Source organism: Phacochoerus africanus, chromosome 9, assembly GCF_016906955.1.
Source record: "Phacochoerus africanus isolate WHEZ1 chromosome 9, ROS_Pafr_v1, whole genome shotgun sequence".
Classification (NCBI taxonomy): Eukaryota; Metazoa; Chordata; class Mammalia; order Artiodactyla; family Suidae; genus Phacochoerus; species Phacochoerus africanus.
This window is the reverse complement of record NC_062552.1, coordinates 106,499,505-106,513,165: the sequence shown is the minus strand read 5'-3', so window position 1 is coordinate 106,513,165 and position 13,661 is coordinate 106,499,505. Positions and strand designations below refer to the sequence as shown.

The 13,661-nt window shown below is 39.4% G+C and overlaps 1 protein-coding gene across 1 annotated transcript in view; it reads right to left on the bottom strand.

The window, feature by feature from the left end:
- TSHR (thyroid stimulating hormone receptor) overlaps positions 1 to 13,661 on the bottom strand; it is a 121,237-nt gene that overhangs the window by 30,728 nt on the left and 76,848 nt on the right. Inside the window, exon 9 of the mRNA XM_047797547.1 lies at positions 3,236 to 3,313. Coding sequence (XP_047653503.1) covers positions 3,236 to 3,313 — 78 coding nt within the window. The remainder of the gene's footprint in view (positions 1 to 3,235; positions 3,314 to 13,661) is intronic.

Below are 13,661 nucleotides of genomic sequence, written 5' to 3'. Positions count from 1 at the left end.
AAAAAGAAAAAAAGATTGAAAAGAAATTAAGAGAGTCTCAGAGAACTCTGGGACGTTAAACACACCAACATCCATATTATAGGGGTGCCAGAAGGAGAAGAGAGAGAGAAAGGGACAGCAAAAATGTTCTAAGAGATAATAGCCAAAAACTTCCCTAATAGAAGTAGAAATGGACACTCTTCCATAAAGAAACATACTAAAAAATCTTTAAAATGTGACTGCCATTTAAATGTCATAGCATTTATGGAAGTATAAGTAAAGTCATTTTTTTAGATTGTCATAACTTTGCAAACATTTTTAAGCTAATACTGTGTTTCAGGCATTGTAATACGAACTAGAACTGTAGAAATGAAATAGACATAGCCCCTGCCCTTTGGGAGCTCCTGGAAAGATAGGTAGAAACATGTTATCAGTGCCGTGAGATGCACGCATATAGGTGGTGGCATACAGGGGAAGAAATGGTCATCCTTCCCTAAGGAAAGGGAGGGCCAAGAATGATTTCAGAGAATGTCCAGGTGGTAGTAGGTGCTTATCAGACAAGATGAGATTGTGGTCGGGTTTTCAAAGCAGTAGGAAGGGCAAGAGTTTAGCATAGCCATATAAATAGGTTGGAACATTAGGGGAGCTAAAAGTTTCAGTATGGATGGATGATTCCTCGGGAGTATGCAGTGATGTGAGGAATAAAGCTGAAGTTTATAGCAGGACTTTGAATGCCACATCAAGGTCTTTATTCTGAGGGGAATGGGAGACCAGCACTGGGTTTTAAGGTCCTATATGCGTTTGAACATAAGGAGATTTGAGGAGGGTGGAAGTGAGAGGATCAAAGACAGAAGGTAAGGGGGGATTTGGAGACTCTTGTCATTTAGACCAGTGCCACTCAGAGTGTGGTGTCCATTGGCTATTTCTGATTAATCCCTGACAAATTAAGAGGCTTGTACTAGAATATAAGCAACTAATTCACTAAGCACACAGACTAGTTTAGGCAACTTTGCTCTCATGGGAAAGGAAGCTGTTCTTTGAGGTACATTTTGGAGCCGGCCATGCACCTTCTAGTAGACCTACACTTTGAGTATTTCTGGTCTACACTACTCGTCCTCAAATTCTTTCAATGTCATGTATATATGAGAAAAAAAAGCTTGAATATGTACTTTAATGTATAGTTATAAGCTCTATACACATTACTGTAATACCATGTTATATACATTATAAAACACAGGAAACATACATTTAAAAGAATGAAAGACAAATAAGTGGTATTTTTTTTTTTAAATTTTCACCAAAATGAAATCGGTGTTATTAAATATATACTAAATATGAAAATTATTTAACCCTTTCTGATACAGCTGTGCAGAGGTCTGCTTCTGGGTCATTTTATTTTGATTTTGGTTTAAATGGCTGTCAATTGAAAAAGTTACCTCACAAAGACAGATGGTTCCAAATGGAATAGGGCAGACTTGGCTACACTTATTAAATTAAGATTCTTATCTTTCAATCCAATTCTGTAATCAAATGTACATTTTTATTGAAATCCATATTCTGAGATATCAATCAGTTGTTTTTTGCAAACTAATCTAAGTTTCATTTTCATATTTTATACACATGGTTTTAAACCAATTGCAACTCTTAATTGGAAAGATTTCAAAACAGGTTAAAATTCAATTTCTGATTTTAACAAAATAGAATTTTTATAAGTGACATTCACTATTTTCATCAGGAAAATTACATCACATGGAAATGTTTCCAAATACCTGTTCCTGAAGGCTCTTTCCAAAGCACACATTTCTTTAGAAAAATCAACAACTGTCCTCATTCATTGGTGAAATATCACCTTTCTCTTGAAGGAACAGTTAAAGCTGTCTTTAAAAAATATCTTCCAGGTTAAAAAAAAATCACAGAAAAGGTCAACATATTTTTTTCACTTGTCTTTTGTAAAAAGAAAAATGAACAATGCTTTTAAGTACTTTGCCATGAGTTAACAATATATTCCCATATGGTACAATGGATGTTCAAGGTCACTCTGCCCTCTTATAGGGAACCCATGTGTTAAGATAAGGCCATTAACCCACTTACTTGGGTGCATTCCATCTAAAAGTGAAGTGAAACTGTTAAAAGTGAGGATGGTAAGTCTTTGAGACAGTAGATTATCCACTGTTCTCTTTGGATGCATCCATTCTCTACCTAACACCTGAGGGACAGTGATCACCTATATGTAAAATATTAGTAAAACTTCATTTATCCTTATTTTTATTTTTTTATTTTTTTAGGGCCACACCTGCAGCATATGGAAGTTCCCAGGCTAGGGGTCGAATTAGAGCTGTAGTTGCCGGCCTAAGCCACAGCCACAGCAATGCGGGGTCTGAGCCATGCCTGCAACCTACACGACACAGCTCAAGGCAATGCCAGGTCCTTAACCCACTGAGTGAGGCCAGGGATCAAACGTGTATCTTCATGGATACTAACTTGTCTGGTTCTTAACCTGCTGAGCCACAATGGCAACTCCAATTTATCCTTATTTTTAAATGGAACTGCTATGTATGGACGGAACCTCTACTATTTCTATTTGCCTCTGACGGACTGTTGTGTGCTTCTCCTGGGGAGCTGTGTTCCACATTGGCAAGGACTTGACTAGATGCTCAAGAAAGAAATTATAAACTAAGGCAAAACCAAGGGGATGGAGAAGATGGCACCAATAAAAAGGCTTGAGGGAGACAGAATCAATAGCACTTGATCGTTAGATGTGGAGGTATAAATCAGAGGAAATGCACAAATAACTATTCTTTCCACACTAATTTAAAATATGTTTACATCCCCTCTTTTCCAGTGATTGTAAGTTTTCTCAGATATGAATCCAACTATTCACACTCCTTTTGTGTGTCAGACATTGTGCAATGCATACTCATTTTTCAGCAGAGACTAGAATGCACCTATTTGTAGACCTCATGCCTCAGAATTTTGCATATACCAGTTGCCAAAAAATGTCTTTTTTTTCACAATAGGTCCTTCATGAATGTCCATACCAAGGTGACTGTCTGGTCAGGCATTTCTGAGTCTCAAAGTACAAGGACTTTCTTCTAAGCAGTAGCCTATACAGCTGGATGGAAAAGTACCAGCAGAAGCCTTTATCTAAGACAACAACATTCTCCACCCATAAACATCATCAGCTGTTCTTCTTAATGCCCCCTGCTTCCAAGAAAAGGGACAAAGGGACAAATATTCTTTTGTATGCCTTACTCACAGCAAGGTTGGTCCACTGAAAACTCCTCCAAATGCATCTTTGTCAATAACTGTCAGGTATTTATTCTTGTTCAGGTAACTAGAAAGAGAGAGGTTGAGAGAGAGAATTGATTAGGTGAGGGTAAGCAAATTAATATAAATACCACAATAAAATGGGAGCATGATATCCCTAGCTATTAACTGTTTTTTAAGAATTTGGAAAACATATAACCTTCTGGCTTAAGCACTCAAAAGAGTCTAGGTTTCAGCTGTGCAAGGTTTATGCACATTAATTATGGCAGAAGTCTTTGAAAATTCGAATGTTTATGATTTAGTTTGCATATCTAGATTTTATCAAAGTTGCTTACCTGGCCAATGGCACTGAATTTTTCAATCATCTTCAATACCAACTAGATTAAATTTTGTTTCTCAATACTGATCAATATTTCCACTTACTTTTGATGACTGGGCTTCAATCAGGTATTCAATAAGTGTGGTGAAGGTGGGTAGTGGTGATGGGGACTGTCGGAGATTCAAATCTTGTATTTGGGGCATGGTTGCCAGATTTACCAAGTTTAAATATGCGAGATGCTGAGATTAAGCAATAAATAATTTTTTAGTGTAAGTATTTCCCAAGTAATTTTTTTTTTTTTTGGTCTTTTTGCCTTTTCTAGGGCCGCTCCCTGGCATATGGAGGTTCCCAGGCTAGGGGTCTAATTGTAGCTGTAGCCGCCGGCCTGCACCAGAGCAACAATGCGGGATCTGAGCCTCATCTGCGACCTACACCACAGCTCACGGCAATGCCAGATCCTTAACCCACTGCGCAAGGCCAGGGATCAAGCCTGCAACCTCATTGTTCCTAGTTGGACTTGTTAACAACCACTGAGCCACGACAGGAACTCCCCAAGTAATTTTTTGAAACATTCTTATACTAAAAAAGTTATTTGCTGTTTATCTGAAATTCAAATTTAATTGGATGGCCTGCATTTCCTCTGGCTATCTTATTTTGTTGGGGGCAGGTTATACAGATAAGATTATAGAGTATACCTTTCATGGGAGGGACTAACTGGGCACACTGATCTTTCCATTTTGAGAACACATTGGGCATGCGAGGATAAAATAGTTTTGAAGTGATTTAAGTGACAAAGTGATTCTAAAACATAACAGTATCTCCAAATGGATAAAAGTTTCCAAAGATTCTGAAGGATAGGCTTTGTTCCCCTAACTTTTTTAGAAAAAAAAAAAGTTGTCTAAAAAGACACAAAGCATAATACATATAAATATATAATTACATCTGTATTCTTATAAATGATCTCAATTTATGAACGTTTAGAATAATTCACCACATAGCCTAGTTGATTTAAGAGAGAGTGAGTCTATCTGGTGATGCAAAATGAATACAGCAGAGGCCATTAGGATATCTGCTTAGATACAGATATGCTTCCATCCTTCTATTTGTGGTGATTGTTCTTTATGATGGAAAATTCTCAAGGATGATGGTTTATGAGAATAGTGTGAGATGAGGACTCTGGTTCAGAAAGTTTCCTTTTCCAGAGCCCTCAAGAGTAATCTCCTCCTGGTTAATTGGCTGTCCCCTTTCTAAATCAGAGTTAAGGAGAAGGAGGGTGGCTTTTTTTGTGGCTGAGCCATAGGGAGGTAGCCTCTGTCGCATTTCAGAAGCAAAAGCAAAAACAGTGCTGCCGTGAGGTTCCTGCCTTCAGCTTCTCCTGGTCCAGCAGTGCTGTTCCTCTCCAGTCCTTTGTAGAGGATGGAACTTAGAATAGGAGAGGGCAGCCTCAGAGCCACAACTGGGTCTTCATTGGAGCAGTTGGAGGAAGATGGTTTTCCCAACCGCCAATGAAATCTCCCTCTTCTGGGCAAGATGAGGGATTAACCAAATGGCAAGTACCATGACTCCATACAGTGACATCTCATAAATCGGTATGCATTTGGTGATCTTTTATATTTTTTCTCAAATCCAGGTTGAAAGAACTATCTTAATCTAAAGTAGCCACCACCAGTTTTCCTCACTGCACTCTTTATTTCCTCTATGGCATTATCACAATCTGTGACTACCTTGTTTATTTACTGTTTACTTTTTCATTGTCTGTCTCCCCAGGCAGAATTTAAGCTGTCTCATTACTGTATCACCAGTGCCAACTTTAGTGCTTCCAAAGCTGTTTATCAATAAGGAATAAATGAGTGGATAAAAATATCAAATGCACCTCTCCTCCAAAGCAATGAGGCAGGTTATGTTAAACTCTTAATTTAAGAAAAAAGTAATGGAGAATCAAAGATAGAAGACTCAACACAGGGTGTGGTGATCAATGACTTTTTCAATGGTAGCGACAAGCAACTGGTTTACAAACGCTACAAAGGTATGGTCTACATGTGACCTCGTCAGGCAGTGGCTGGATACCAAGCTTCCAAGGCATCGTTAAGTCTAAAATGGATTGGCGGAGGGTGGTCATTTAATGTAGTCTATGTACAAAGACCAAAGTAAGATGCTCCAGCAGCCAGACTGTGCCTTCTGGATGAATGGGTACCATGTAAGACTCTCATTCACAAGCTTCATTGTTTTACTCTCCTTCAATCTGCAGTGTCTACGGAGTTCATGGCTAGAGCAGGCAAAAGCCACCGTGGAGAAACAACAATGGGAGAAAAGATCTTGAACAGCAGGATTTTGTAAAAAGACAACTAACAGCATAAATGCCACACTGGCTCGAGGCTCTTTCTGTATTCTTTGGACCAGGCAACTTGAAGATAACATTCTATTCCCAGACTGCTGAAAATCAAATACGGACTGGTGAGCTCATCTCAGTTTTTCCTCTTCATATCTGACGGCCACAAGTAAAAATGGGCTTGCTCTAATCATTAGAAATTGTTGTAAAACTAAATAATTGCTTGTCCAATTCTGCAGTGTTTTCATCTGACATTCAATATGCCCCCAAGGATAAGGGGGCTGGTTGATAAGCGCGGCAATTTACCAGAAACACTGCAGAAGATTTTAAGCGGGGAAAGCCAGCCAGAGTCCAGGAGGGGAGAAGGAGGAAGAAGAGAGGGTGCGGCCAACTTGAACAGAGATGAACTGAGTCTTGGGGGAGGCTGTGTTCTCTAAAACCAACAGGGTTGTTTGGGCACTTCGTGTTTTAGAGATAATTAGATGCTTAAAAGTGAAACCATCACCCTGCCTTTAGCAGTTTGGAGAGCTGTCTTATTATCACATGTTATGATAATGCCATGAAGCTATAATCTCAGGTTCAGATTGCTGACCCTACCTCTCCATCTGAAGAGAAGGGGATGGGGTGGGGAAATGTGTCTATAGAAGCTTTAACACCTGAGAAGAATGTGCTTCTATCAGCCCCATTTATCATGTCATGTTTACTGGGGATGTCAGGTTAGTTAAACAGATTCCTTGGCCCTGATTTATACTGTTTCCTCTGGAATCCACATTCTATAAGCCTGCTTGGGTATATCAGTCACAAATCTTGCTAGGCTATATAGGTAAACTACTCCAGACAATGATTATTTTGTAGGGAGGATATGTGTGTATGATCATCTAAATTATCTCTTGCAAGGATAAGATTAATGTAAATGAACTTAAAAGAGTAGAAAGTCTTAGAGTCTGAGGTGAAAGGAAAGACTTCTTGAAATGCAGGATTTCTAATACAAATACTGGGAAGGGCTTGTGAGAAAAGGCCTGGTATCTCCTTTAAAAATAGTATAGACACGGCTACATTTGTGTGTTCAATGCCTTTTCACTCTTGGGAGTACTTTATGCCTCTTTGAGAACTTCGTGGAAGGAATGAAGTTCTTCCTAGAAAAGACACGTCAGGTTTTTCATATGGGAATTGGGGGGCTTCTTAACTGTGCTGTGTATCTCACAGTCAAGGAAGAACAGCGTGGTCAGAAAAACAAAGATGGTCAGGAATGAGCTGGGGACAAATACCTAATTGACAAACTCGGTGTTACAGATATGGCTCACATCCTTGCGCATCGAACTGACACTTGGAATATAACAGCCATTCAGTAAAAACATGCTGGATGAATAAGTGAAAGTCAAGTTGCTGGTAACTCCCAGCTCGGGCACCCTCTAGATGAGGACGTGTTAGAGGGAGAAGTATGGGACATTGTGGCAAGGAGAGGTGTGGTTGCTGCTGAGGTTTGCTCCCTGGGGAGTTTTGGAATACATTTCAGCTCCAAGATGGAATTTCAGCCTGCATTTCCATAATCCCTTTAGGGGAAACAGGCTGACACCTGTTTATGTTGTGAGAGTCGCATGGGAATACTTCACAGCAAACTGTGTTTCCCTCTCAGTATCAGTTACCTGGACAATTAAAGAGAACCCCTGCCCAGCCCTTATTGCTTTATGAAATCCTTCTGGTAGCAGAAATCAGGATACCTGTCTGTAAACAGTCACAGGTGAGAAAATGCTCAAGGTTTCAATAGACAGGTAAAAGCCAGCCTTGGAACATATCCTACAAGCTGTTCAAATACTTTCTCCATGAGAAATAACAGCCTCCTTAATCCCATAATCTTCTCTATCGCCATCTTTTCCCAGTGCTCCAAACTGCAGTGTTTTGCTTGTAATAAGATCATGTGTGATGCTAATTAGTACGTGAATTGTGTTGACTTCTCTGTTTATAATGATTAGTGTTTCAGTATGTTCTTAGCACATCAAAATGGCATTTTTTTCCTGCCCAATTGTTTACTGTCAGAGGGTAGCTTGTTGCTAGAGTTTGACAGTGGAAAATACAATACAGAGTATTAGACATTCTGAAATAAGCAACATATCCCATGCCAGATTGTGTGGAGAGGGCAGAAAAGAGCTTCCAAAGAGTGAATGTGTGATTTAACTTGTGACTGAGAGCAGTTCAACTTCTGTTGAGCAAAGGATGCTTGTATTATTATTAATTTCACATCTGAGTGATGACAGTGTGCTTAGTTCCATATGAGATCACAGGACCATGTACTTTCACTCATCTGCCATAATTTTCATGAACTTTTAACTAATCACCCAACTGCTGCTAAGGCATCAGTGCTTGTTCTCAATGTGGAATGTGTCCAACTTGGCTTCAATCATGTTCTTCAGTTACACTAAAAAAATAGGTCTAAGTGAGGTCGAATCTGCTAATTTCAGTAAATTTACATGAGGCAGATGATGGGGAATCGTTACTCTTTTGGAGAACCAATTGTTTAAATTAGAAGTTAAACTGTTTGAACAGGAGTTCCCACTGTGGTTCAATGAGTTAAAGACCCAACATAGTCTCCAAGAGGATGCAAGTTTGATCTCTGGCCTCGCTCAGTGGGTTAAGGATCTAGCATTGCTGCAAGCTGTGGCATAGGTGACCAATACAGCTTGGATCCAGTGTGGCCATGGCTGTGGCATAGGACTTGGCTGCAACTCTGATTTAATCCCTAGCCTGGTAACTTTCATGTGCCACAGGTGTGGCCGTAAAAAGAAAAAAAATATTTGAACATGTTTCTGGAGAATTTACCAAGTTGCTAACATGCCATATAGGATCTTTGAACACTATTAGGGTCATTATAGGATCCTGACGTGTTTATATTAGTTTTAAATCACAATTATTATTGAGAATATGTTAAAAATCACAAAGTTAATACTATTTCCTGATTACTATGGAAACCTGACCTCTGTTTTCTCCATTTACAGCTCAACTGATATCTTCCAGGCCTCCTTGTCATGATTATCTTTATTTTTTCTTGGATTTACATGATACCTTTCACTGAAGTGCCTAAATCTAAGAAAAAATTAGTTTCCATCAACCAGGAATCAGAAACATAGGGTATAATGAATAGATGGAATATTGTTTTATAACAGGAGTAGACATTTAAGTTTAGATTCAAAGTAGTGATTGGAAAGTAAAGATCTTTGTTTTATCTCATGATTGGATCTGAACATTCAAACCCTAAAATATTTTTATTCAGATACTTATCTTCATCCCATGCCTGCCATTTAACCTTTACCAGGATTTGGGAAAAACAGACTTCATATTCATCATACAATGGTCATCCTCACTGAATACCTACATCTAGACCAAAGGTCCACAAACTAACCATCTGGTTACATCCTGCCTGCCACCGGTTTTTGTAAATAAAGTTCATGGAAACACAGCCACACTCATTTGTTTTTATGAATTGTCCATGGCTGCTTTCACACTACAGTGGTGGAGGTGAGTAGCTGTGACTGAAATCACATGACCCACAAAGCCTAAAATACTTGTTAGCCTCCGGCCCTTCACAGAAAAAGTTTGCTGATCTCAGACCTCAACTCCTAAAAATCAAGAAACAAATGGTTCACTCAAATATTTCCTGCGTTTGTTTAACCATTCCAAATGTCACCTAAAAATCTCAAGAAAGTATGTGAAAATGGTGCCTTGATTTCTTTCCTATGTTTCAAGGGGTAGTTACAGTGATGAGAACAGACTATAATTCGGGGAATGAGTGAATTAAAATCCACTGTCTCCAAGGGAATAACTCTCTCCCATCAGCCAGGCTTCTCACAGAACCCATGTATGGTCTGAGGAGAAAGCTGTCAGGAAGGTAAAGATGGTCTCTGTACATGAGCCCTTTAGGTTTAACTTTGCAAGACCACAATATGATCTGAAACTTTACTGGCTCTTAGATTTTTCCACAGCCCGCCTCTTGAATAAGCCTTGTTAAATTGACCTGCCTCCCAACAAGGTGCACTATCAAAAGATTCTTTTTGGAGTTCCCGTTGTGGTTCAGCAGAAACGAATCTGACTAGCATCTATGAGGACGTAGGTTTGATCCCAGGCCTCACTCAGTGGGTTAAGGATCCAGTGTTGCCATGAGCTGTGGTGTAGGTTGCAGACGTGTCTTGGATCCTGTGTTGCTGTGGCTGTGGTGTAGGCCAGAGGCTACAGCTCCGATTTGACCCCTAGCCTGGGAATCTCCAAATGTCATGGGCACAGCCCTAAAAAGACAAAATAAAAAAAAAAATCTTCTGGAGTAGCTTTCCCCAAAAGTGTTCTCTGAAACACCAGTCCAGAGAAATGCTCCTGAGCTAAGAGCTCCCTGGGAAGCTCTTGCATACTCTATCCCCTTCTTAGATACGAGTTATTCAGATTATTCTCTCAAAAGACCCAGGAAGTCCACCTGTGTACTTTAACTTTATAAGGTCATTAATAGCCCATTAATTTACCATGGAAAGGGAGTTCAAGGACTATAGTTTGGGAAATGCATGTTCCCTCATCCCTTCTCTTACCCCAAAAGTTGGAGAGAAGTTGGGCTAGAAATTACTGTTCCATTGTTAGTTTTCCATTTTTTTCAATAGAAAATGCCTCTAACTCCTTTGATATTCTGCAGCTAACTTAATGACCAAAACCATAAAATTATAGGCTACTAGACTTACTTACACTGATATCCACTTAGCACAACAGCCTGATAACAGAAGATTCACTTTGGTAATCTTTTTAGTCTCTGTGGAGTTCTCTAAACATGACCAAGAGGCCAATTATGAGCAAGCATGAGATGTTTTGAGGCAAAATAGTGAACATACATGGCCTGACTTTAACCCCAATTCTTTGAATTTAATAACATTTGATCATGCCAGCCTTTTCATCAAGGTTCCCTTCACTCTGACCTCATTCGGGAGCTGGTTGAGTTGGTGACCTGGCTGTACTGGTAAAGTCAGGATCTCATTGACAAATGACACTGTGACTTTTCGCGACTGTTCTCTGAAACTTCTACTGGTTGTGCCTTGAGTCTTGAGTGACCTTTTTTCTCTCACATGTGTCTACTCTTCCCAGATACAAGATATTTTAGCTTCTGTGTTTCATGTCTTTAATAGAATCTGTGTAAATATTCTCCTAGGCTGAGAAACTAGTAGCCAGAGGATCTCAGTGTCCAAGCCTTAGCAGTGCCTGGTAAAGTCAGCAACAATGAATCCCAGCATGGCACAAGGAAAAGGGTCTTGAACCAGGGATCCAGGTCGTGGCTTTGGCTTGGCCACTAGATAGATCCATCAATTGTAAAAAGCCATTTTTCTAAAGCCATGTGTTCACTCTGGGCTCCATTCCCTTTATTTGTAAAATGTGACTATTGGACAAGAAGAGTGATAACCTACTCCACAGCTATAATTCTTGACATTTGCTTTACACTGGACTCACCTGGGGAGATACTGAACTCCCCATGCCCTGGCTAAACTCAGACCAATTAAACCAGTGTTTCTGGTTGTAAAACCTAGGCATCAGTACTTCCAAAATGCTTCAGATGATTGGAGTTTTCAATCAATACTGAGAACCATGCTCCGTAGGCCTTAAAGTCTAAATTTTATATTCAAATCCCTGCCCTTAAAAATGATAACTGAGAGCCATTGAGGGTGAAACCTTCTAATGAGTAAATATGGAAGGATAAAGAAGCAAATGATTGAAAGCAAAAATCCTCATCTTGGGCATTAAAATCATTTGCTTGTGGAAAAAGAGAAGTTTTATAAATGAATTACTGTATATCCAAACTTGGTTTCTAGGCCTTCTTCTCATCTGGAATTCTGGAAAGATAGTTTGGGTTCAAGCAAGAATCAGTGGGACACACTGAATTCAGGAGCCATGTTATCATCTCTGGTCTCCCTAGTTGAAGATTTCTTTACTGTCCCTACCCAACCCTTGCTAACATGGTTCTCTTCTACCTTAATGCTAACATCTTGATGACCCTGAGGTCTAGAACAGTGTGACAGTCTTCTGAAATCTTTATACCCTAAGTATCACAAACCGTCTTATATTATTATTATTATTATTATTATTATTATTATTATTACTGTTATTATTATTATTATTTTGCTTTTTAGGGCCACACCTGCCACATATGGAGGTTCACAGGCTAGGGGTTGAATAGAAGCTGTAGCTGCCAGTCTACACCACAGCTACAGTAATGTGGGATCTGAGCTGCATCTGCGACCTACACCACAGCTCATGGCAATGCTGGATCCTTAACCCACAGAGCAAGGCCAGGGATCGAACTTGCATCCTCATGGATACTAGTTGGATTTGTTTCCACTGCGCCACAATAGGAACTCCAAATTGTCTTAATTGTTTTGAGAAGTCTTAATTCCTCATTTCATGGAAAAGTTTCATAGAAGATTTGAACTGGGAAGATCATTTCCCCTAAGGTCGGCGGGTTTCTAGGAATAATTAAAGAGAAAAACATTTGGTTAGATTCATGTATATTAAAATAGACTACTAATATGTATATATACACACACACACATATTTTTGCATTTTAGAGCTGCGCAAGAAAGTTCCCAGGCTAAGGGTCCAATTGGAGCTACAGCTGCTGACTTACACCATAGCCACAGCCACAGCAACACAGGATCTGAGCCATGTCTGTGACCTACACCACAGCTTACAGTAACGCCAGATCTCTGACCCACTGAGCAAGGCCAGGGATCTAACCCACATCCTCATGGATACTCTTCAGATTTGCTTCTGATGCGCCACCACGGGAACTCCCAATAATTTTTTAAAATGTGATAAATGAAGGGAAAATCCTGCTTACATCTCCAAGCAAGGATACTAAGTGTTCAGTTATTTACAATCTGAAATGCATATTTTGAATTGGGTACATTAGTATATTTCTAATATACCCTGACCCTTGATATTGCTGTCCTTAAGTTGACCCCCCCCAAAATGTATGTTTAGTGTGATGAGAGAGAACATTGGTCTTGTTCATATTGGTATTGCTAATGAATAGCACAGTGCCAGGATCCTTGAAGGTGTTTGATAAATATGTTGAAAAATAAATGAAGGATTGTGTGAGACTTGTATGATAAAGTTAACAGGGATATAGGGTCTCTCCAATACGGTAAATATATTTTATGTAAAGTATTCATGTTACTCAACTGAGTCTTTTCAGACTTCTTCTATAATTACGTATTTTAAAAATGACTAATATCAACCCAAATGAGCCCCCAATTAGACAATCTAGAGAAAGGTACTCTGATCTTCACTTGATAAAGACGACTAGGAAATCCAAAAGCCTGGTAAAGAATGAGACCCCACTTTAAATAGAACTTAGGAAGCCATGCCAAGGTATAATGACCTCAAAACTTATTAGTATTTATTCTTTAAAAATGGAATCATACCCACCAGTGACCCTAAAACCAGAATAAGCCACTTAATCCTTGTGCGTGTGTGTTTTATAACCAGGGCCCCCACTTATGGTTGGGCAGATTGGTTTACCTTACCTGCTAAAGCGTGGTCAGTGGACCAGCAGCAGTATCACCTGGGAGCTTGTTAAAAATGCAGAATCCTGGGGCTCACCCCAGATCTACTTAATCAGATTCTTCATTTTAACAGAGGGTTTATATGCTCAATAAAGTTTGAGAAGCACTGACAGATCTAGAACCATAGGCCTTCAGATTTTGCCGTGATTATTTCCAGAATATAAAACAACTATGTATAAAATAT